The 26,799-nt window shown below is 30.6% G+C and overlaps 2 protein-coding genes across 2 annotated transcripts; both read right to left on the bottom strand.

Annotated features, from left to right (window-relative positions):
• Positions 1-2,265: 2,265 nt before the first annotated feature.
• Positions 2,266-2,874, bottom strand: LOC149887246 (uncharacterized). The gene has a single exon (XM_090091495.1). It carries the CDS (start codon positions 2,872-2,874, stop codon positions 2,266-2,268), a length of 609 nt encoding a protein of 202 aa, XP_089947621.1.
• A 12,237-nt stretch (positions 2,875-15,111) lies between these two features.
• Positions 15,112-24,907, bottom strand: LOC145190087 (metal cation symporter ZIP14-like). Its single transcript, XM_090090877.1, has 10 exons — positions 24,581-24,907; positions 24,156-24,443; positions 23,446-23,805; positions 23,175-23,340; positions 21,259-21,428; positions 20,752-21,060; positions 16,850-16,924; positions 16,218-16,503; positions 15,821-16,008; positions 15,112-15,654 (listed from the first exon to the last, which is right to left on the bottom strand). Exons 1-10 carry the CDS (start codon positions 24,797-24,799, stop codon positions 15,514-15,516), a joined length of 2,202 nt encoding a protein of 733 aa, XP_089947003.1. The 5' UTR covers positions 24,800-24,907; the 3' UTR covers positions 15,112-15,513.
• Positions 24,908-26,799: the final 1,892 nt, after the last annotated feature.

Below are 26,799 nucleotides of genomic sequence, written 5' to 3' on the forward strand. Positions count from 1 at the left end.
GCGCCGTTGAATACTTTCAATTAGAAATCTAATCTTTTCTTGAGGGATGTTTTCCCACACGCGGATAAGACTTTATTGCAACTCGTCAAGACTGTTAGGTGTTGGATGTTGGCTTCTAATACGGCGACCCTTTATGTCCCAAAGATACTCTATTGGGTTCATATCTTGATTGCAAGCTGGCGACTCCAAAACCTGAATAATAATATTATTTAAGTATTCAGTAACAATATGTGCCGTATGTGGTCTAGAATAATCCTGCATAAGAAAAAATCTATCTTCAATGTACGGTGCAAAAGATACCACAAAAGGTTCTAAAATGTCTACTATGTATCGTTGAGAAGTTAGACGTCAAACCGTTAATGTGTTGCAATTGTTACTTTGTCCAATAAAGGATTAACAAATCGTGAACTTGTAAGAAGATTTGGAGTGTCTCATAAAACAGTCGGTAGGGTTCTACAAACCTTTGTAGAACCCTACCGACTGTTGTATGAGACACATTCATCACGACTTAAATTTCCTCTAGAACGCTGCATCGCGAGCAGATGTGTTGCTCAAATGACAGTTATCTATTGTTAAAACAATTTAAAAGCAATACATATTTTTCTTTTAGAAGTGAGGTTTAATTGCAGCAAAACATGCTTCTTATGAAAAGCTGCTATAATTTCGAAATTAAATAAGGGAAACGGAATAAAACCTAGAAAAGGCTTAACAATAAACATTATTATTGTCTTTGTAATTGATAAATCCGGAAAATACATAATATTTTTCAAAATAAGTCGGAATTTATAAGTGGTGCGTTAATATTGCGGTTAAGTGTAAATAGCTTCTAAAATATAAATAAAAGCACCTGTCCAAACCTAGATATATTAAACCAACAATGTAAATGAAAAACAAGTAAAAATCTTCGAAATATTTAAATAATTCATGATCGGGTTTATTCTTTGTTCACACTTTAAGTATTAAATGTAAATCTGCATAGTCTTTTTATGAAGCCACAGTTGTTGAGTCTTTAATATTCTCCAAGTGTACTTTCATCAGCTTTCTATCTGGTGATTGGGTTCAATTTAAGTATAGAAAAAAAAAACGACTTTGAAAAGAGTTTATTTTAGGCCTCAAATGCAATCAATAAATATTTCCTTACATGGTATGAACTATTTAAGCTTCGCTTTTTTTCATCTACATTAAAATGACTTTCTGGGGGAACAAAAAAAAAGGTTCGTCAAACTCATTCTTCCACTTGTTTTGTTTTCAATGAAGTGTTTGTAATGAGCGATTGCAACATCGTTGTAGAGGCTGTGCTACAAATGAGCTACAAACGACGTGGCTTCCAAACAAAGAAAGATATGATAGATAACCTACTTTATAATGTCATTAGTATAACGGCAAGTAATGTAAAGTGAAGGAGATAGCAAAGTAGCTAGAAAGAGTATAGTGTACTGCTACTTTTAAAGCTGAAGGAAATAACACATCTAAAAATGGGGCAGAAAAAGAAAGTATTGCAGAATCAATTGGCATAATACAGAAAAAGATTTCGAGAATGAGATTGAAGCGAAGGAATAAAAAGATACATAAGAAAAATATGGAGCCGTTAGAAATAGCATGTGACATACAGTGCATCCAGTGGCGTACCTAGGGTAAATAGCGCCTGGGGCAAACACCGATCTCGCGCCCTTCCTCCCCCACATAAAGTGCTTAATTACAATTTTTTAACAAGTGATAACACAAACTTTTAATAAAACTTTATTATTCATTATAAATAAGCAATTTTTTTATGTAACATATATTACAAATTTATTTTTCTAGCTTTAATTGCTGCAAATTTCTTAATAACATTGTCAAAATCAATTTCTTCGGTAATTTCTCGCTCTATGCTTAGTAAAGCGAGACCGCAGAGACGGCTTTGGCCCATCGAAGCTCTCAAGTAAGAGTTAATCAGTTTAAGTTTACTGAATGATCTTTCACAACTAGCTACAGACACAGCTATTGTTAGCAATAATTGCAATGCTATACGCATATTAGGGAAAACGTTTTCGTCTCCATATTCAACTATAAACATAAGTAGTTGCTCGGGACTTGATATTTTTTCCTTACGGCTAGTAAGCAGCACTCTACAGCCCAAAATTTATTCGTACAGTTCTCGTCCATCCACATCAGAACTGTAGACTTCGCCTAATTTTTTACATTGATCTTTTAAGTGACTGATTTCCGTATTGAAACACAACCCTTACACATCAAGAAGAAATCCAAATTTTTCATCAATTTCCATTAATCGAACGCTTCTTTTTTCAATGAATTGAAAAAAGAAGCGTTTTTTTTCATCATTTCTTCTTTTGTTGTTAACTCGACATCTCTATACATTTCGCCATCCATTCTTTTTTTTCTTCTTTGACGTCTTTCAAATTCAACACCCCATTCGTTGCAAATTTGAACTCCTTCTTTTATTGAGTCATCAACTAAGACTTCTCTCTCACTTTGGAAATAATCTTGGAGCAATTTCAAATCTAAAGCTGCATTATGAAAGTTCATTTTAGGGTCCTGCAACCTCTTTTGAACACGGTCAATTCGGCCAAGAATCTTGTTCCAAAACCCTAGCAATTTGAGAAAGTCATACGTTAAAATTCTATTATAAAGCTGCTTTGCATCGCTTTTCGTTTTATTTGACGTGCTTTCGTCTACCATTAAGTTCTGAAGAACTTCCACTATTTCATCAATGTAGGTGTGTACAGGTTTTACTGATTCTGTTTTGGCGCTCCACCTGGTATCGGAATCGGACTTCAAAGTAATAGGCACAGCATCTTTAAGTTTTTGCCATCGTTGAGTTGATCTTGAGAAAAAAACGTAAAGCGCAGCGATGGTTCCAAAAAAATTAACCATCATTACTTCTTCTTTAGCCGCATGTACGCCTTCCAAATTAAGACTGATTGTCAGAATTGACAAATATTGCAAGGTTGTTTTTTTCCTTTATTATTTGATGCACACCACCCTTGTGGCCTGCCATTACAGCAGTATTGTCATAGCATTGCGACCTGCAATTTTCTACATTCATATCGTCATTTTCTAATTGCTCCAATATTGTTTGAGCTAAGCTAGCTGCATTCTTATCGCTGAGTTGGATAAAGCCAAGGAAAGATTTTTTTACATATACTGTTTTTTTCCAACAACCAAGCCTCTTTTGCGCCCCTTTCAGGTTTGCGCCTATGGCACGTGCCCTGCCTGCCCTACCCTAGATACGCTACTGAGTGCATCAGAACAGGTTCTCAAGATCCAAGTTATAACAGCAAATATTAACCAACCCAAAAAGCTCAATGTATTAACATTAATCAAATACCTTTTAATCAAATTTTCAAAAAAAATTCAGAAGTAGTTCAGTGGTAAAAGCCGTAACGGACAAAACCAGCGAGTGCGTTTCCACACTTTAAAAGCCCATTCTATGTTTAAATTTTCACTAAAATGAAATAATCCTCTTTTCCTTCACCCACCCTCCTCCACCTCCCCCCAAAAAGTAGAGGAGTAATGAGAAGCTTCGAACACTTAAAAATAATAATTCTACCCTTTAGCAAATGAAAAATAAAGAGACAAAATGGTTTTTAACGGTAGTTAAAAAAGGTACAAAACTTAAAATAAGTCATGAAAATCAACAACTCTACAAAATTTCATACAAGATTTCAGTTCTTTTTAAACCAATGGGAGCAACATAAAACATACCAGTAATTATGATCTCTATTAAAATTAATCTTAACGCAATTTTTGTGTCCTTTAGGACTATGGAACCACCGTCATTTAGAAATATAATCATTTACTAATTAAGAATAAATTCAAAAACACTTTATTAAAAGCATGAGCGACACTTTTTAAAATCAAAAACATAAACTTTGCAAAAGCACAAAGAGAAAAAAAAATATAAAAAAAAAAACAGCTAAAAGGGGAATGTAGCCTAAAATATACACATCGATTCTTCACATATAAAATTATGTTTCATTTCTTCATAAATTTCTTTTTCCCCCATTAAAAATTCAGTTTTGTTTCGAACATTTCAAACAAACAGGTAGCATGTTTTATCTGCTTTTTTTACATAAGTATGTTTTGTAAGTTTTTTCAATTTAGTTAATTTAGAAAATGACTTCACATTTTAAAGAATGAATTGCGTGGCGAATGCAGAGGAAGTGAGAATTTCATTCTTTCGAGCCTTTTTTAATCTAATGTTAATTCTTTTATGAAAAACATTTTGAATAGGATAAAAATGCAAAATATCGCTTATTGCAGATTTGGTTTCTGAATTGGTTAAAAGTTAAAGATATTTCATATAGGGTTGTTGTGATAGATGGTATTGCAATAGCAGCTATGGTGTTGGAGATTATTGCCATATAGGTTGCTAGATGTTTTAGTAAATAAGCAAGGTCAGAAAATATGTTTCAACCTAATGGAAACATCCCAGTCCATTTAAATCAATTTTGGGCTACATCAAATTGCGCAGCTTTTGTAAATGCACTGGGAAACGAGGGCAGTAATATCATAATTACTTATTTTGACTCCAGGATTCATTCACATCCATTTAGCTGATGCTTTACTAAAAGCGGATGAAATCACACTTACATCTATGGGTGCCTCTTTAATTAAGTATTTATTTCAAAAGAGTGGAGAAAAATGACATCGGGAGTAAGAGAAATATAAGGTTTCTGTTTCTCTTACTCCCGATGTCAATTTTTTCTTATAAATAAATTCGGATATCTGTGTTTAAAATATCTAAATATCTTAAAGTCCTAAAAAATGATTTACCTTTTTATACGTTTTACGAACTTGATTTCAAAATCATGGTTTAAAGTATTTTCAAAACTTACTTGTTTGGGGCACAACTCAAAATTTCTTTCTTCAAGTTTACTTTTTTTCAAATACTCGTCATAGACTTTTTTTCTTACAATTGTAGCATAAAGGAAAAAGAAGCCAAACATGAAAAAGAAATCTATCAAACAAAATCAGTTTGCAACTCGTCGTGTTGGTTTGACAAGGTTCTAACTGATCCGCGAGTAGTTTTGAGTAAATCAATGTTAAAAATTGTTATGTTCCTTCCATCAAAAATTATTAAAATCCATCGATAATATTTTTTACTCATGATAACATAAGCATTTGCTATAAGTATTATTAATTTTTATTAAAAAATGTTTCACTCTTCATAGAAAAATGAATACCCCCAAAATGCAGTTAGAACCTTGTCATAGTGAAATAATCATATTCTCACTATGACAAGGTTCTAACTGCTGTTTAACGGTAGTTAGAAATATGTTAGTTACTTTAAAATTTTGTGACTGAAACAATAATATAATAAAAAGCTAATTTTTATAAATTAGATTATTACTTCAGTCACAAAACAAGATTACAACATTTTTTTTACTTATTTTTCTTACATAAAGTACAACCCTTAAAAGCTTTTCATGTTTATTATCTAGGTGAAGAACAACTCGATAGTAATCTCTGTCCTCGAGAGGCGTAAACGAAAATGCAGCTTTAATATCTTTTTTTTTTTGTCTACAAGTTCCTTTGTACAATTTTGAATCATGGCTAGATTTAAAATGTATAATGTGAGATGTATAAGTAAATATTAGAACAGCAACGTTAGAAAAAGGAACTGACTTGTAATTAAACAGCTTTGCTGTTACTGAATACTCCTTGAAATCATGTGGTTTCATTTGAATGGTATGACAAGGATTTTTTGTGTTAATTCAAACCCTTGAAATTATGTGATTTCATTTGAATGATACGACAAAGATTTTTTCTGTTAACTTGTTTTAACATCCTTATCAATCCAATTGGACTATAAAAATCAGTTTTCCTCATGAGTTTTTCAACTTCCCAATGGGCATGATCCTCCTCTTGGGCGCATGAATGACCTAAAGGGAATATTTCATAGTGATTGAGTTAATGTAAGGATTGTCTCTTAAAAAATGTAACACAGCATTTGATAATATGCCATTCTGATTTTGAGGAACGCAGGAGTTAGACCAAGTAATTAATTCACTTACGTCGTTTTCCTCTGTCACATCACTCAAAATTTTGCGAAAGGCTTTGGCAAGATCATTGCCGCTTTTTCCCGCCATTGATTCAGTCCATAATGCACAGTACACTTTTTTGGTTGTTAAAAAACAAGCTGTCAAATTATACACACTTTGCTTTCTCAGATAAAAAAGGTCAAAATAACATTTTGAAGGTCAAAAAGTAAAACCGGAACATTTTTATCTTTTTTTTCTTTAGCACTTATATCTCTCATTTCTTTTTTAAAAACTTGATGTCTTTCAAAGTCTTCTCTCAACTTTTCAGACATAGTATCAGTGTTTTCAGCAACTTTAAACTTCTCACAAAGGTCGCATCTATCCTTTTTGGGAATGTAAAAACCAAGATTAAATTCGGTGGAGAAAATATGGTAGTAAATAGATATTTTTACTGGCTCAACATTTTTGTTTATACAATTCTCTTTGTAAAGATTATACATTTTTTTAAATATTATGGTGTGACTCAAGGTATTCTTTATTGGTACTTACACGACAATGTGACTCAACTGTCGGAAAAGATTTTATGTGATCCCTAGCTGAGTTGGTGCACGTTTTGATGCACTGTGCGGTGTACGTTTGCCTTTCATAATTTTACCTCGTAGATCTTGTGCAGGAGTATTTTCTTAAACATCTTTGGTGCTGTGAGCTGTGTAATTTAGCTTTTGTGAAGTTGACAGTTTAGTTAGGTGAAATAATTTGCACGGACTTTTTCTCTTTTTACATGAAAAAAATATCTATAGGCGTAATTCCTTTTTGAAAAAATTTGTTTTTCAGTGTGGTCATCAGTTTTTATTTGCATTTTCACTACGATTGTTTTCTTCGTGGTTTCTCTTTTAACTACGTAGCCTGGTTTTTATTATTGCTACAACAACGTTTTATTATATGTTGTTTAAATTTTAATATTACTAATATTTTTTATTTAACAAGTTAAAATAGTTACATTGGTGTCAAATTAGAACACTTTTTATTGATTTTTAGACCTATTTTTTATATGATTTTTGATGGGTATAAAACTCTCTATCATTATAGTTAATAAAAACCAGCAAGAGATTATAGAGTTATTGTTAGTTAGGACCTTGTCAAACTAAATATTAGTTAAATAAAGTTGCAGATAGAACTTTGGCACTTCAGCAGTTTGCTTGTTTTGCGCTATATCGCTGTAAATTTCAACTTATTTTGTCCATCATGATTTAAATTGTCTAATAAAATGATTAAGTCAATTTTGGCAAAAATGTCAGTTAGAACCTTGTGAAACCAAGGCGACGAACTATAAAAGACAAAGTTGTCATGGAGATTGAGTTCGATGATATTTACGGGCAGCTATACATTTTTAATGTTTGCCATTTGACACGGATTTTCGATTTTCACTAAAAAAACTTCTCTTTTAGTTGGAAAATTTCCTCGAGAAGTATTTACAACGCTTGCTGATTTGTTGACTTATGATTGGCAAAAATTTCCTCGATATCTTTTGGTTGATGACACAGCAATCGATAATGTAAAAGAAGAATTTGAAACTATGCGAGAGCAAGCTTTGCAAATTCTTAACCAATGGCGCAAGGATAATCCATCAAAAAAACGGCGAGATGTGAAAACCGTATTCCTTTCATGTAGCCGAAAGGATTTGGTCAGTGAATGCGAACGAAGTAGGTATTTTGAGCTTCATAGTTTGGTTTCCCCCTGAATCTTTTTTAAAGATGTTAGTAAAATACATATAGAAAAAAAAAGATGCAAAATATACAAAAGAGCCCGACCGAATTCCAAAACACCACAGGTCATAAAAATGTTTTGTTTTTTTTACCAAAAACGTACATTTTTGAAAAAGACAAACCAATATTTTTCGAAAATCTTGCATGCCTTTTTATTTACAAAAACTTTGAGCAATTTTCCGGATTCAGTTAAAAGACGATTAAAAAGATGATATAAATAAAAACTAAACACGTGACAGGACTCAAACGTTTTCTACCTCAATTTACTTGCTGCCCCTCATTCAATTTACAACAAATCATTTGAATGTGTCGTGTGGGTGGATGCAGCAGTAGACAAAATATTAGTTTCTATGACTAATCTCTGTCACCTATTAGGGTTAAGCGCAAAAGATTCTCAAGCCGATTCGTTGGATGTTGAAGCAGTTCCTACAAAAATACATCACTACTTCGAAAGAGAAAAAACGTTATACATCTTCGACAACGTTGATGATGAAAGTGTCAAGAATTTTGAAAAATACGTGTCAAATAAAAAAAACGCATTTACTTTGGTGACATCGCAATGGAAATCATGGTCTATCAATGTTAATCATGTGTCAATCAATCCTTTCTTCCCTCAAGATGCGTTTCTTTTTGCAAAAAGAAACATCAAAGAAAAAAATAATAATTTAGCAATCTGTTTGTATGGTATGGGAAAATATAATGAAGATTTGGAAATCAATTATCAAGTTGACAAGGTACAAACTGATATTTTAGGAACCAATCATCCGTCAACATTGAATACAAAAGTAATATAGCAAATTGTTTGAATAAAATGGGAAAGTATAATGAAGCTCTAGAAATTTATTATCAAGTTTATCAAGTACAATCTCAAATTTTAGTAAACAGTCCATGAACATGGAATACAAAAAAATATATAGCAATCTGCTTGAATGATATGGGAAAATATAGTTAAGCTTTAGAAATCAAGGTTGGGTACAAAACATAATATAGCAAGCTATTTGAGTAAAATAGGAAAATATAATGAAACTTTAGAACTTTATTATCAATAATAAAGTAATGATAAAGTAAACATAAATCAAACTGTTTGGATGAAGTGGGAAAATATAATTAAGAAATTTCTCATCTAGTTGATAATATACTGATATTTTAAGAATTTTTCATCCATCAACATTGGTTAAAAAAAATAATTTAGCAAAATGTTTAAAATTTTTTGAAAAAATGAGAAACTAGAATAATAAGGAATGGTAAATCAAGTTGTCAGCTATTTTAGATGTTCGTCAAAGTTGTCAGCTATTTTAGATGTTCGATTCCCGAAAATCTGATTGTTACTATGCTATTTGTATGTAAGTGTGTATATGATGTCTCTATATCTTTTTTATCGGAAGTCTTTCATCCAATGTATGATGGAAAGTATGATTGAGAAAGTAGTAGCCAATTAAATAAAAGAATGTTGAATGACACTTGACAAAAGAAGCATTTGTATTGAGTTAATGAATGCAGTTACCAAATGAATGAAAATTTGTTTAAAAGAGCGTAAAATCAAAATAAAATGAATTTTTTGCGATCGGAAGAAATTATTTTTTTGCCAGCGGAAAATCGAAACGATAGGTATCAGACAGACACCTTTGGGAGAAGTTTTAAAATAAATTTCAAATGATTTTTCATGTAAAAGAAATATAAAAATTAAAAATTTTTTTTTTGGCTTTTTTTATAATTTTGTTTAACCATTTTTTATTACAATACACTCTTACTGAAGCAGCCACGTGCTTAAAACTTAAAACCTGATATATGTTGCTGTTGATAGTTTTTTTCTTGAGACGCAAAGAACGCTTTTCAATATATATTTCCAACAGTAAATTTTCGGTTAATTTTCAGTAAATTTTCACTTAAAGTTTCATGCTTTATACATTCTACTATCAAAACAACTAAGAGCTTTTTTTTTCATAACTAAAATTTTACGTTAATCAAGCACGAGGCTGGCAAAATTAAACGCTCTTTAAGCCGAAAGTGAACAAATACACGCGTCAATGGTAAAATTAGCAGGAAAAAAACTCGCGCAAAACTTGAACACGCTGAATAAAATTAAATCGGATTATTAACACTTTACAGAATATTGACGTATAGCCACATTTGTACTCACACAACCCTTTGAAACCCAAAACCCTTTATAAACACCTTATAATAGCTAAATGAGAAAAAAGATATATTCAAAAAATAATCAAAAAGCCCTTCGAACATTAGAAATCACACAGATATATCATTCAAAGAAGTTTAAATAAGCAAATTATGTAAGAGAAATCTGAAGAAATGATTTAAAGAATTTTAAGTAAAAATATAATTTTGAAAGCTTTATTAGATATTAAGTTAGAAATTTAAATTAGGACTTTAATAGGGTTGGGAATCCCGGGATTCCGCGGATCTCGAAAGCTCGGGATTAAACATTTAATCCCGAAGTTGTTTTTTTTTTTTAATCGCTTTCGGTTGAACATTTTTAAATTAAAAGTTCTTCGGTTGAGATTTGACTTTTTTCATATTAGTGCGGTCGGTTGATGCTTTTTGATCTAACAATATTTCACTGCCGGACACCAACAAATCCTTTTGCACAACTAAAGATTGTATGTAAAACAATCGAGACACAAACCGTTAAGCTAATAAAATTTGTTTAATTGGTTTTATAGATAATAAAGATTTGTGTGTTGTTGACGCCATTATATTACGTTACGGTCGTAATAATAACCAAATTCGGACGAATAACTGACGAATAAACACACACATGGCAGGTTGTTTACGATTGAACTTTTCAATGGCATCGCAAATGGTGGACGCTTTTTATTAACGACTATAAATAATTTTTTTAAGAGTGATAAAAGAAAAAGAAAAATCAATAAATCAAGAGAAATTTTCCTTTAGTTTTTCAAAAATAAAATCAATTGTAAAGGAAAAACGAAATATCTAAAAAGAAGAAAAATGAACGAACTATTTGAAAGAATATAAAATAAACTACAAAAGAAACGAAAAAAAAAGTAAACAAACAAAAGTTTAAAAATGAATAAAAAAGGAAAGAAAACATTCGAAAATTTGGGAAAACTCGGCATAACAAGATTTTATATAGTTTTTACTTTTTCATATTTTGTTAGTCAATCCATGAGCCTTTGAAAAGAAACAAATTTGAATTGTCCACAGTTTGAAAATTCCAGGTTCCAAACATAAAACTAAAATCACTGATCTTAAATATGACCCCAACTACTTTTGTAAAATGTATGTAGCAAGTCTTAATCGTGTTGGTGATGTCGAGGATTTCTTTTCACACGAAAACAACCATTATCCGCCGTCAATTTCTGAATTCGGAAGGAAGCGTAAGGCCACCAGCAAATCAGATGTCCTCATTTGTTTGGAACAGTATGGTAGCGAGAAACAACAAGACTTCAACTCTGGCTATAAGGTTTCTGCTCTGATTGTTGATGATGCAGCACTCGTACACATGCTTCACCCGAGATCGTCAAAGACATTCTCTGACTACTGCGAAAATGTGATTGGACCATTCGTGGACAGACTTCTGAGATCCGTGCAGCGCCTTGACATTGTTTTTGATCGGTATGTCCCAAAAAGCTTAAAGTCCGAAACACGGGAAGATCATGGATTTGGGCAACGCATAAACGTCACAATGGGTACACTTATTCCAAAAAAGTTTGACAAATTCCTATCTGTGAACTTCAATAAGACGCAACTGTTCGGCCTTATTTCCAGATTCGTTTTAACGCAATTCGTAGTTGGAAAAGTTATCATTTGTACCATTGAAGAAACTGCATGTGCCAGTCAACAAGATTTAGATGCATCGTCCATATCGCCATGTAGTGCTGAAGAGGCAGATGGCCTTCTTTTGCTCCATGCTAATCATGCACTGAAAAAAGGCAACTTAACTATAACTATACGCACTGTGGACTCCGATGTGGTTGTTATAGCTCTCTCTGTTTAGCCAGATGATTGAAGTGAAAGAGTTGTGGATTGATTTTGGAGTTGGAAAAGGAAGACGAATGATAGGAGTTCACCATCAACATCAACACATTCCAGATGATGTATCATCAAGTTTACCATTCTTCCATGCCTTCCTCGGATGTGACACAGTAACAACATACTATGGGATTGGAAAACGTACGGCATGGAAAGCGTAGATGAACTACCGTGTAGTTGATGCTGCATTTGACAATCTTTTAACGTCAGACTTAAAAAATGATGTCTTAACTGATACGGCAATGAAGGCCATTGAGCGATTTGTAGTGTTGATGTACGCTCGATCATCAACCGCTGCTGGTGTTAACGAATGCCGCAGTATCCTCTACACCATAAAGAATAGAGCAATTGAAAACATTCCGCCGACTGCAGACGCTCTTCTGCAGGACACAAAGAGAGCAGCTCTCCAGGCACATTTATGGAAACAATGCTTGTCTGCTGTTACTCCAGGATATGTACCCATTGAATGGGGATGGAAAGATACTGCTGATGACTGCTATACATTACTTTGGTGCACTCTGCCGGAGGTTTCTCGACATTGCCAGGAACTAATTCGTTGTTCGTGCAAAACTGAGTGTAAAAACTGTTCATGTAAATGACATGGTTTACCATGCATTAAGCTGTGTGCATGTAACAGCTATTGTTACAAAGAAACAAATGGTGATTCATATGAAGAGCAAGAAGTTGAAGAAGACCCGGAATTCGACCAGGTTCTCCAGATCTTCTTCCATTACGAATCGTAATCCAAAAGTGTATTGTAAATATGTAAATACTTGAAAACGTTATTCTGTTTACAATACAGCTATTATACTTTACCAATTCCCTCTACCTTTACACTAAAGAAGTTTGTTTATTTCTTATTGGCGACCTATGCTTGCTCACTTTTTAATTCTTAATTTTAACACATCTAACAAGTTTTGAGATTTGTGTTATATTTTCAATACAAAAATGATAAGTTATGTAATTGTTTGATCAGCATTCCAGTGTGTTGTTTTTCCGAAAATTGTTAACGATACCAAGACCTCATAATTTTAAGATGCTTCCTCTGCATATTGTCAGCTCCTTCCTTACCCACTGATATTGTCACAGTCCTTTATGACTGTTATCTTTTAACTGATTTCATTTAGTATTTACTGCAACTTACTTGAAGTGCATTGCTTGAATACTGTGAGTATGTAGGTAATAAATGTGACATTATTATAATTTGATGATAAACAAAGCCATAGAATAACCGTTATTTGATGATTTATGTTTCAACAGATGTCTTTCATTAACAGGAGAATTACAAGAACCTTGGAATCCTGATGCTTTATTTCTTATCGGTTATACTCGGTCGTTGCTATTGACAAGTGAACGATTTCATTGTCAGTAGACTTTTTATCGGCAAGAACCAAGAACATTTAACAATTTCATTAACGAAGTAAGTATGTATTATGAACTTTAATGTATTATTACTTATTCATTTCCATATAAATATGAGTTTCTTTTTATATCATCGAACAAGACGGCGTTTATTTTAAGTAGATGTCACTACTAGTTCTAAAGTTATGACTATTTGAAAACTTTCAAGATGGCCGATGGCAGCCATCTTGAAATTTCAAAACATTGATTTCAGTCAGTTTTATGTAACTTTTCTCTTAGAACAAATCGACGTTTATTTGAAGTGGATATCACTACTGGTTCTACAGTTATGACCATTTAAATACACTCAAAATGGCCACCATTGGCCATTTTGAATAATTCATCTGTAAAACGTTTCCAGATGCATAAAAAGTTTGTGTCTCGCTATTTTTTTTGTAGCTCATACCGTCCACTATCATTATGCAAAGTTACACGCTGGTGTCCAGAAGTGAAATATTTTTATGATAGCCAGCTGCACTATATTGAAAATTCCTGAATTATATTTTTTCGTTCGATTGCAGTCGAATTCGAACTTTACAAATTCGAAATTCTTGCAACTATGTTTTTGTATAAAAGGGATTAGATGTATTATATATTATATATAATAATTAAAATTGAACTGCAATGGCATTTTTAAAATTTGTTGGTGTTTAGTCGCATTTACTCAAGTTTTGTCCATTTTTATCTCGAATAGACGTTATCTGTTTGTGACTATTTTATTGTATTAGTTTTAATTAAAAATGCTGGTTATTTGAACAGTAAATTTTCTAATATTAAATTGAACAGTACAACAGTAAATTGAGTTACTCGAAAGACCAAACGCTTCAAATCCAGCTACATCATTAACAGCTTGAGTCAGAATCTGAGGTTGAACTTTCTGTTTCAAATGAGGCACTACTCGAAATTGTTTCCGATTCTTCTGACTCTCTATCTGAATCTATTTCTTTTGCTCTTTTCAAGAGTAAAAGAATATTAGACTGTAAAAAAGCACATTCGCCTCGCGTACCAATTCGATGTGAGACTTTGTCGGTGAAAATTTAAAAAAAGAAATGCTGTTGTTTAAAAATGGAGGAACACGTAAGGATTTTTTGCAAGGAGCGAATAATTTTTTAATGACTATTAAGCCTACCAATGCAAAATCTAAACGTGCTTTTTCTGCGGCCGGACTTTTTGCAATAAAAATACGAAGTCGTCTATGCGATGAAATTTTAAATGTGCTCTGCTCCGTCAAAACGTATTTTAAAAATAATCAAAAATAACTACATATGTATATTTTATCAATAAAAACAACGAACTCTTTATAATTTAATAATTATGTATAATATTAAAAAACCAAAGAACTTCCTTGTAATTTAATAAATAGTTTTTTCTAAACATACTTTGAATGTGTTATTAATTTTCTTAAAATTTTACTAAAATAATATGTTAAAATCTTTCAAGAACAGGTATTTAAAAATCCTGGGATCCCGGGAATAGGTAAATGTTATCCCGAAATACCGGGATTTTAAATATAGCACGGGATTACAAGCCCTACTGTGGAAACTAGATAAGATTATTTACTTCCTCAGAATGTTCGAGCAAAGCTTATAATAACTTGGTCAACTCCACTGCCAAAGAGTGGATTGCTCTTCAGTAAAGTGACGTTTTGCCCATGGTATTGACCGGTTTTCTGCAATTGGGAAGCAGTAGTTAAAGCATAAGCCTTTGAATATGCTTTGGAATAATCATTGAAGATGTTTTTGTTCAATGCTGTTTTGTTTTTTTGTTTTTTTTTCATTATAAAATTTGTTAAAAGAAGCCGCAATAATTTGGCACCGACTCAAACAATGAAGAACTCTTTGATAGGAAAAGCGTAACTGAGGAAGTGGAGTGAGCTTAATCGATGTTTCAGCTTTTTTAGATACATTTTGAATTTTCTATCTGGTATAAAAAAAACGTCTCAGAACATACAAAGATTTAAATATATTATCAAATTTAAAAACAGTGTAATATAAGAAAATATAAAATCATTTTCTAATCTAGACAATATACTATAATCAATAAACTACATCATATACAATAACTTTTTATAAAAACTGTTTTTATATTTCTAATTAAAAAAACCCGCTTTAAGAGGCTTTCAAGAGGTCAACCTTGAGTCACAACCACTAAAAGTTCCAATCTTAGTTGATTAAACTGCTGACCTTTTTGTTTCTTATCAATAAAGTTTCGACCACCATGGGAATATTTGATTTAATCATTTTATTATACATTTAAAACAATAAAACAAAATGCAAGACCAGAACTGACTGGAAAGATGCACATATTTAGAAATGGGTTAGAAGTTGTAACGTACGTCATTGTAACCAGATTTAAAGGCTGCCTTCAAGGTCCTCTTCCCATGCAGCTAAACAAAACATAATTGCAAAACCTACTAACATTCCCAACAGACTAAGGAAAGTTGCAATGACCGGTTTCGTTTTCAACAAACTGCTATGGAGAACCTCGGGTAGCTGAAATACATAAACAAAGGAAGAAAATGAACAGTTGAGGCACTAACAAAGCCTATCTGTATTTTTAAAACTACAGAAGATTCAAAACCATTTAATTTTTAGCTTTGGCAAATTTTCTATTTTTTTCTATTTTCACTGGAGGAAAACAAAATAAAAAAAGTTTTACCATATCCACCAGTGCAATATACAGAAATAAACCAGCAGTAAGAGAAAAAATCCAAGGAGCAGCATTCCATTCTGTCCCTAATGAAACCCCTAAACACCCACCAGCAAATGCGGTAATAGAAGAAATAAAATGCATGATGCATGCTTGCTTCACTGAAAGTCCAGCTGCTAACAAAATGGCAAAGTCACCTGGGAAAAAGTTTGTTAAAAAGAGATGACTATTCAGATAAATCAGAACTCGAATCTTCCTTACTTTGAATAGTAATCTTCCTTCCTTTAAAAATGCAATATGTTAATAAAAGTTTTTTTAAAATTGAGTATATTTTCATTTCCCATGCCCCTAAACACTTGGTGCATTTGACACAAATATATGTACATAATAACAAAGAAAAAATTACCTAACTCATGAGGCAACTCATGTAGAAGAATTGCAATTGATGTGCTGATCCCTCCATTTAATCCAGCAGGAAAGCTGTCAGAAAATGCAGTACCTACAGCTACACCATCCATAAAATTGTGTATTGCATCACCAACAAATATCATCCAAACGACTGACTTAAATTCTTTGATTGGTAAAGCTTTCTTGGAAACAATTGATATCTTTTCTTCTTTTCTGCTTCCATCATCATGAATTTTGTTACTCAAGCTTTTGGCATTTGGAACTTCAATGAAATTGATTTCACTCTAGTTAAGAAAATAAATAGAACCAAACACAAGTTAAATTTTGTGCCTTGTGATTGTTAAAAGTATATTTTTTAAAAGAAAAAACCAACTCATTGTGTATTTATTTAAAAATAAATAATGAATCAAGTGAATTATTTTGAAAATTGCAAATGGAATTTAATTGCTACCATCTGCAGTTGTTATTTCTTTTACACACATTAAATTGTGGGGGAAAAAAAACAATTTTATATATTTTAAACTTGTTTTTTCCTTTTTTTTTTTTTTTTTTGATGGTTTCAGTTTTTATCAATTTTTTAATTTCATTAGTTTACTTAAACTCTGCAACAAGAAAATAATTGCATCATACATTCAAATCTTTTTTGTGTGTGGAATCATTTGGAAACTTCTCAGCTGATGGTTTATACGACACAACTTCAAGCTCCTAAGTAAAACATAAGCATTAAAAGTATTAGGCAACTAATTTGTGAATCTTAAATATTTCATCAACAGTTCTTTTTCAGTAACATTATTCAAATGGTTAAATATCATTATTACGTAATACAAGAGAAACTTAGGCTGTATTCAGCAATTTACAAACTTACTGAAGTTATATTTTCTTTATTGCATCAGCATTTGGCTTTTCCATTAATAACTTCTATATTAGTCTTTTAAGATAAATGGAATATTTTGACCCTTAGTAAAACTTTTTGTTAATTTTTAAATCAACTCATGTAGGGGAGAACCTAAATGAGACATATTGGATGCATATTGAATTCTTATAAAAGCAGTAATGTAAGGATATTTGAATTCCTGTAACGAAGAGTGCTAGAAATAAGAATTTAACAGACCGCCTCACCTGCCCTATTTCACTATAAACATAATGGAATTGGCTGTTATTGTTACAAAAAGTAATTTTTAAAAATGTTTTTGTTATTCTGATTTTGCAGCAATTTTTGAAGTTATGGAAAATAAAATTCCATGATAGAATAGCAGTCTCTAGTATTACAATGTGTAAAACATTCAAGCTTAAATAATGGTGTTTTTGGTACGGCTTATCATTTTTGGATGAAGTGGTGCACATATTGATTGGGACAAAGTAATACTTATTGAAAGAGACTTGTCCCAACAAACTGTTTTGAAAAAAGTGAAAAAAAAGTAGTTCCGTCTATTTAGCTCTGGTCACAAAAAATAAATGTTTTCTAAGGTTTGTTCTTCTTGTTTTAATAAACCAAGTGTGACTAATGTTTTGTTTAAAAACTAAATTTTAAATTTGAACTTTTAAATTCAAGTTTAATAAACTGATACTAATGAGGTCATGTAGAGAAAACTATATTTGTGGGAAATTTGTTTTTTAATGTTCTTTAAAGTTAAGGAATTGAAGTTTTTAAAATGTTAGTGGCACTCTTTATAGGTTATTTTAGCAGTGGTCTGTGTATTCAATACAATAATTGCACTTTATAATGTAGCTCTTTCTACTTAATTTTTCACTCTATAAAATAGCCCTTTCTACTTTCATTTATTTTCATCTAGTTATATTTAAAATTGTGTATCTATATTTTATAATTATATAAATGTATATATTTATTTAAGAAACTTACTTGCATTTTGCAGTTTAGTGTGTTCATAGTTGTGTGTTCATAGTTGCGGTTAACATCTTTCATCAACTATCTCATAAACGGTATCCTACCATTTTTTTTTTTTATATGACATCCAATTACAAAGCATTTTATTTAAGATGAAACAAAATTAGTAAGAAAAAATACTTTAGATGTTGAAGATGCAGTCAAAAGGGTTCTGTCCATTTGAGAAGTAGCTAACTAATATAGTATACCAAAATCTACAGTAGGAAGAGCTGTGAAAATGGCAAAATGTCAAAAGCTGCCAGAAAATTTTAAATACATTATCAATATTGGAAATAGAAAAATCTTTTTTCCTTCTGATGAAAGTATTATTGCAGAATATTTAAGTAATTCTTCCAATGTGTGCTATGGTCTAACAAAAGTACAAACTAGACAGTTGGCTTACAAGAATGGCATTGCATTTGATAAATATGGATCATGGCATCTAAGTAAAAAGACAGGAAAGCAATGGATGGACAGTCTTTTAAAACGGCATCCAGCATTATTACTGAGGAAACCAGAAAATGTTAGCCTTGCAACTGCCTTCAACAAATATACAGTCTCAAAGTTTTTTGAATAATTATTAGAAGTTTAAGAAAAGTATAAGTTCAAACCTGAATGCATTTTTAATGCAAATGACAGAATTATTAACAGTTACAGACCCTCCAAAGATTATATCAACAGGTGGAACAAAAAAAGTTTGTCAAGCTGTTTCAGCTGAAAGAGGATCATTTGTGACAATCTTGGGTTTTGTAAATACTGTGGGTAATACAGTTCCACCTGTATTTACATTCCCAAGAAAAAACTATAAGGATAATTGGAGCACCAACAGGCAGCTTAGGTTTGTGTAGGTTGGATGGTGAAAACTTTTTAGTTGCAATAAAGCACTTTGCTTCTCATACAAAACCATTTTTGGATAATCCTATGCTCTTATTAATGGACAATCATGAAAGCCACATTTCTTTCAAAACAATAAGATATGCAAAAAAATATCTTTGTTTTTGTTAAAATTTTCTCCACACTGCAGTCATAGATTGCAGCCTTTAGATGTTTCAGTGTTTGGACCTTTAAATCTTATTTTAAGGTGGTTCAAAATTAATGATTGGCTTCCAATCCAGGGGGAGGATCATTAACATATATATAACTTACCTCAGCTTGCACGCACAGCATATAATTTATCTTTTACAATAAAAAATATTTGCAGTGGATTTGAAAAATGTGGGATCTATCCACTTAATGGAAAATTTTGGGGGAAAGTGATTTCATCTCATGGAAAAATTTTTTGGGCCTGCTAGGATTTAGTGTTTCACTTGTCAATGGTGGATATGTGGTAATTGTAATAATAACAGCAAGAAGCGCTATTATGAGTGCAAACCATGTGAAGCTGACTGTTAATATTTTTTACTCTTCCTCTTTTGTTTAATTTTTATTTCCATGTATTTTTATGAGAAGCAATAAAATGCTGAACATTTTGTTGTTTTTGTTGTTGAACATACATGAAATTTAAGTTGATAAATGTTTTATGTTGAGTTTTATCTTAAGTAAATTAGATATTTCATAACGTATTATTTACAGCTCAGTAGGGAGATACTGCAGTCCCTTACTTTTACCCCCATGGGTAGTTGGTATTATATATACACTTTTGTACTACACTATTTTATTTTAATAAAAATCACTAACCATAATATTCTAAAATGAGAAAGTTCTACTTTGATTGAAATTTAGTAAGAGAAATTTTGTTTTTTTAAGTTAAAAATATTTTCTGTGTGGTCTCTATATGTGTCTACATATTCAAACTTAACTATATTTACAACTAATAAACTAACTTTAAAAATTATTTAATTAAAAAAGAACACTGTTTATTTTTAATACTTTTATATTTGTCCCATTCAATATTTTTTTTTGTCCCAAAAATGAGTCATGCCCAAAAATGGGACAAATGTCCTCCTCCAATAAAACTCTATTTTTAGAAATAGCCAAATGCAAATCTATTTTTTTGTTTTACTATACCATATATACAATATATTTACTATACCATATATATATATTGTTTTACTATATTATATATATATTTAAAAATGTTACACAACCATCGAGTCGATGGTTGTGAAACATTTTTAAAAATACATGTTAAACAATTTTATCTACTTTTTAAAAGCATTTTGCTAAAAGTTTTTCATTTGTTAAGCTTCTTCCTTAGTGTCAAATTATGAGCATCTTGGAAATTACTTGGCATTTTTCTGATTTAATAGTTTACCAATAATAGATTTTTGGTTTCAGAAAAATTAGGTAAATCAAATATCAGGTAAATATTTTTAGTTGTAAATATTTTACAATGGAAGTGATTGATTGATCAAATCTTTTTGTATTTAAATTTTAGGAAATGCACAAAATATTTTTGAAAAAGAAATTATTAACATAAAACAATCTTTAAAAAAATATGTCTTATACTTTTTTGATTAGAAAAGAACTATCTTGATGGTCACAAATCCTATTAAAAAACAGTTCTTTCAACATAAAACTTTTAATTAGGGTTTTAAATAAAACTTCGTAAAGCAATATATTTGTTATTTTAGCATTTTAAAAAAATATTTCAACAAATTTTTTTATTATGGATGGAAAAAAACAACAATAGAGTGTATGAACTTACTTTAGCCAAAGTTTCTTGATACTCATTTCTTATGACATATTTCTCTTCTTGCTTTTCATTTTTAGTGTTTTCTGTAGAAAATCTTTCATCTCCATGGGAGTGACCACTGTGGAATTGACTGTGAGAGTGGCCAGCACCACACGCATGCATGATTATTTCAAACGCAAAAAAAAGATATGCTCCAGCCAAAAACAGAGAGCATTTCCATAAAAAACTGTCTTTAGCAAATACATCATGTTCACCATGATTCCCTAAATCATGGTTAAGAAACTCAGCATCACTTGAATCATGCTTGTGAAAACCAAAAGCCTATTAAGAAAGAAAAGTTGCATATAAAAAAATGTAACTAAGAAAAAATAAACATGTAGAAGCAATACAAAGGAAAATTACATTATAGTTAGGAAAGTGTTTTTCTAAAACAAAGTATTTTCTTGAACCCAAAGATAACTTTTAATTCAAAACTTGCCTTCTTAAAAAAAAATACATCTCCTGTAATCTTTTACTTACATGAGGTAAAAGATGCAGAATCCCATCACCTGCTAACACCCCTACACCCATGCTTATTACAAATAGAAGAAGTAATGAAAACCACTTCTTCTTAATTATAGGTGTAGCAAATAAACCAAGTAAAGAACCCAAACTGATAATAAAAACTGATATCATTGTAGCAACCCACGCTAAAAATAAATTATAATTTGGGCTAACCTGTTGACATTTTTACAAAAAGAATTTTAAAACCTGCTCCAAAAAAGCTTTTTAGTAAAAAACCATTAATTATCATGGTTCATTGATATTAATCATTATTATTATCAAAGTTAAAACTTACATGGTTAGATATATTTGGGTAACTGAGATTGGACGTGATCATAAATACACTTGAGTCTCAAGTTTTTTCAGAAATTACTTTTGAGGAAACTCAAGACCTGGAAAACTACCAAGTTTTTAAGATAAATTTAAAATAGAATAATTACTGCAGTTTTACTATGGTTGTGTTATATAAGACAGTATTTGATTCTGATCACCACATCAACATAACTTAAGTAACATAAACTAACTTACAACATTGCACAATGGTTAAACTTTTTGATAAATTTTAGTTCAATTATTATATATAATATATTATTTGATACAAACCAGTAAATGTAACTTAAAAGAGGAGTCAAATCAAAATTTCTGTCTTCATTTTTTGAATTCACTAACATTGTATTTCCTGAAACTGTTTTAGTTTTATTTTCACATGTTTTGAATGGCAATACATTGATCTCTTGCACAACAAGAACATTTTGCTAATATCACACTGTGACCCATGTTCTTGAAAACCAATGCAAGTGATACATCTAAATTGATACTATGACTAGACCACAAGATTATCATGTAGTTACTAAAAACTGATTTTCCACAAGAATATGGTTGACAACATTTCTCATTTCCCATCACTTTATTTGATCAATTAATTTCAGAAACTTAAAATTTTTGCTAAGAAAATGAAGTGTTACTGTTATATTATAGATGGAGCATAGGTTGACTCATTGGTGCCAACATGGCTAACTTTCATGTTTCGTATAATTGTTCCTTCAGTTTTGTTTTTTTTAATGATATAACTTTCCTTCAACAGAGTAATAATGTTTGTCTATGGAAAAATCCATGGAAATATTTCCATATTTGGCTTCAATTGCAGTAAACCTTACTTTGAAACACTTTGGAACCAATACTTTAAACCAGCAGCATCAACAAATATTTGAATTTAAAAATAATAAGCTTTAGATGGAATATAATAGAGCCAGTTATAGGTTTATTATATGAAAAGTCAAGAGCACCAAAAATACAAGGAATCTTAAATGCAACCTGGAAGCCATATTGTTTTATAAAAAAGTGACTATACACTTTCAATTCTTAAAGTAATTATGTATTTTATGGGCAAAATAGAAAAAAAAAGGATTCATTGGAAACAGAATTTAATTTTTATTTCAGTCCAATCAGTAGATTTGAATTCAGCTGAGCTTATTTTGTTTTGGACAGTCAAAGAATTAGTCAAAGTCTGCCTAAACTCAATACATAGCCAGAAACAAGAAAGAGGAGAATTTGAAAAAAAAGATAAAGTTTGCTAGAATTTGATAAAATCAAAAGGTGCACAGATTTTAAAAATGTGGATGGTAGTCATTTTAAATACTAATTTTGGTACTTTTGATTGTGGCTTTACTTTTTCAATAGTCAATATAACAAATCAATAGCTTCATGCAAATATCTCATGGTCTTAATGTGTAATTTATGAAATAATTGCTAAAGGTACTTTGAGACTACAAGTAAAAAATCTAAATACATCTATTATTTTTGAAAGTATTGCATATTATAGTATATAAAAATTAAACAGAAACTAGTATAGATAAATATATTTCATAATAACTTATTGAATCAATACTTACATTCCCAAGAAGTATGAGAAGTATTTACTCCCTCAGAATTGATAGTGCAATATCCACTAACAGTTTGCTGAATCAATGATGGACATATATCTTGAATATTTTCTTTGCCGATGCTTTTACCCTTAGGTATTTTGAAAATTTCAAGAAGTTCTTCAGCAGAGAAACACTGAAAAATAATTAATGAAAAAAAAAATCACCAGAAAATTTAGTCACAAAACAAAAACCTTTAAAACTATTTTTTAAAGAAACAAACTTTCAATAAATTATTTACTTTTTCAAAATCATTAGCACTCCTTCTTTTTCGGTTTAATGCTGCCAACCTTTTTTTTTTATTGAGATTTTTTTCATCAATGGAAGGCACATTTGCTATCCTACCTATTCCTAATTTCTTCAGGAGACTTTTAAAGTTTTCATGTGACATTTGAGTTTCATTTCCAAAGCTTTTTAAAATTTCACTAACAAAGAATTGAGGTGATGGAAAAATTGAAGAAATTGAAGGATTGTTATACTTTATACAGTTTTTCTTTAATAGCTGGAGAGTTATGAATGCACTGGCATAATGAAAATCAGATTCATTAAATTTATCACCAGACACATTTGCAGTATTGATAACATCTTGAGTACTAAAACACTTAAAGTAGGATATAACTGTTAACTATATAAACACAGTAATGCCAAAAAATAATATTTTAAGTTTCTAAGTTTATTTATCATATCACTTGATATAAGATATGCAGTTTTCAGACTTTGATCAGCAAATAGAAAAATTATTTATTTATATCTAGGTAAAAGTATTTTTTTACATCTAGGCACATGTATACAACATTATTTAATTATATAGAGCATATTTCTGCTTTCCAATATGAAATGCAAAAAAAAAGTATGTAAGCGTATGGTCATTGAATAGCCTATTTATTAAACAAACATGTAAAAAGCTGTTACTTCGTATCAATCAAATACACATACTATTACATAATTTACCTCATCGCCATTAAGAAATGTGCCTAGTGTTGCATCAATATCACGGAGGATATTGTCAAAATATTGTTGTAAAGTTTTATGACCACCATATTTATTTTGCAGTTCGGAATAAAAAGATGAAACGGTCAAGACACCGAATTGAAATTTTTTGCACTCGACACTATTTTGCGATCTAGAAGTTAATAAGTAAATTCCACCGCTGAGAACTTCCATGAATTCTGGATAAGTCAAGTTTTTGTTGTAATAACTTTCTTTAAACAGCTGCAAGAAATCTTCATACGAGTAACACTATGGAATAGAATTTTAAATAAACTTTGTAAAAAAAAAAAAAAAAAAACTCCACAAACCGAGAACTTTACAAAACACTCGTTAGTTTTTTGAAAGATTCAGCACATTCAAATTATCGTTGTTTTAAAACTAATTACCAAGTTGCAAGATTTAGACTTCTCATTTTCATCACATTTTCTAAAATTGAGACCAATCATAAGTTTATCAACATCTTGAGGAGTAAAAATTGCGTTGTTTTTTATCCCTAGCTGAAGGGAAACCTCATTAACAAGTTCATTTCTTGACAGACTTTTATCATATTTAGCATAAATAGTAGATACAGATGCATAAAACCCAATCCAAATCAGTATATTCATATTTTAACCTTTATTTTAGTATCGTCGCTTTTTTTTCCTCCTTTTTTAAGGTTTTGCACACGACCGCAAGTCATTAATTCCCAATCTTTAAAGAGAAAGTAACTATTTCAGGTTCAAGAGTTTGCGTGTTTAGTAATTTATGCAACGCATATAAAATTTTAAATTTTGCATAAATTATCGAATGTATAAAACTGCTTTCCAATTATACAATAGTCTCGTGCAACAAACATGTGATTACTGAAAGATTTAATTACGGTCCTGCTTAAACTATGTGAAGTCTATTGGAAGCTTACAGATGTGAGTGGAGCTTATCCACTTTGTTACAATAAGAAACTCAGCCTTAAAAGTTTGTTTTAAAATTTAAACTAATTTCATTTTGATAATTAACTAAAAACTTATTTAGAAATTTCATTTGGAAACATTAGAAAATTACCAGCCAAAAATGCGTTGTAAGATTATTAGAGGGATGCGCTATATAATTTTATGTGTCGCAATGTTTTTTTATTTTTATTTACATCAGTTGTACGTTTGAACTGATGTCATGGCAGTTTATTTTGATAGGGATTGTTTTTAATGACCTCTAGAAAACAGATTTTTTTATAGAATACACAGTTTTAATTCAAAATATCCTATTTCACAACATTAAAATCCAAATAATGTTGAATAAATGATACGTAGATGCAAAAGATACGGAGATACAAAAGGAGATTTAGTAATCGTATTCCTCGTGGATATCCTCTATCATCTTGCACTTTCATAAACTTTCTTTACTAATTTATTTTCATTGAAAAATATTCATCCAAAACAAGTCTTGACTTTTAAAAACGTAAATAAAAAGAGCAGAATAAAAGTGATACTTGCTATTTATATAATGACTTTATGATGTAATTTGTACGTTAAATCTTTAATTTTAGTCTGTGCTACTGATGCACAGAAGCAAATTGCATCAGTTAAAGAAGTGTTTAACTCAGGATATTTTTGTATGATTTTTATTGTTATGTAGGGGAAATTTTATTTTTTGTGAAGTAGTAGCTTTTAAGCAAAAGTCTTTTTTGTTGTTCAATAACAAAATGTGTAACAAAAAAAAAAACGAGTTTAAGCAAGAAATAAATAAAGATGAAACAGGATACAACTCGAATGTTGTTTACAAGAAGGAGCCGTTGTTGTTGCTAGGTAACAGTCGTTTATTCGTTTTTTTTTTGTTTTTTTTTTGTTTTTTGTTTTTTTTTTGTTGTTTTTTTTTTCTACCTTTAAAGATTTATTCATAAAATAACATTCTGATTACAAAAAAAAATTTGATGATCGGAAGAAAGTTGTCTTATGACTGAGCCCCGTTTATGGTTAACAAAGATTTACAGCCGCTGTAAATATACAGCGACTGTGTAAAAAAATTATTAAAAAAAAAAAAACAAAAAAACATTTATAGAACTTGTTCTAAAGTTAAAACCTAAATTGAAGCTTTTATGAGAAAAATTTTTAAAAAAGTTCTTAATGCATCTTAATGCATCTTAACAAATCTTGGTGGATCAAAATCCATTAACAAAAAAAATTAAGATTTAGTATTTCAGTTATTTTGGAGATGTTTTGCTATTAAAGTCAGTGATATAGAAAATGAATCCATAAAAATGATCGTCAGCAATGAGTTGAATATATACCCTTATTATAATTGATTCGTTTTTTATTGTATATATAGTTTTTAATCCATTTTTTAAAAAAATGCAAAACAAAATCTAGACACAATACTTGATATTACTAAAATGCCGATCTGAAAAGTTGATTGAGGATTGAGATTATTGTAATCGCAATAAAAACACTTGTTCTTTCAAAGGTTCCTGAAAGTAAAAATACAGCTAAAGAGAAGCATTTAGCCGAAAGCACTCGCGCACACCATATGATACACTTTCAAACAATTTTACACACGCGGTGATAAGACCATAGGTTGCGTTTTTTCTTTCTTTACTGTTAGACTCAATAAAAATCTTTTGATTTCAGGAATCAAC

Source organism: Hydra viridissima, unplaced genomic scaffold, assembly GCF_058129835.1.
Source record: "Hydra viridissima isolate aposymbiotic clone 2 unplaced genomic scaffold, HvirCarnegie_v1 scaffold_6, whole genome shotgun sequence".
Lineage (NCBI taxonomy): Eukaryota > Metazoa > Cnidaria > Hydrozoa > Anthoathecata > Hydridae > Hydra > Hydra viridissima.

Excerpts from the sequence above, each read along its gene's own strand:
- LOC149887246 (XM_090091495.1), bottom strand. The coding sequence starts at position 2,874 with ATGGTTAATTTTTTTGGAACCATCGCTGCGCTTTACGTTTTTTTCTCA.
- LOC145190087 (XM_090090877.1), bottom strand. The coding sequence starts at position 24,799 with ATGAATATACTGATTTGGATTGGGTTTTATGCATCTGTATCTACTATT. Across the intron at positions 24,444-24,580 it reads AGTCTAAATCTTGCAACTTG|TGTTACTCGTATGAAGATTT; the intron begins GTAATTAGTTTT and ends TCTATTCCATAG. Across the intron at positions 16,009-16,217 it reads TGAGTTGCCTCATGAGTTAG|GTGACTTTGCCATTTTGTTA; the intron begins GTAATTTTTTCT and ends ACTTTTTCCCAG.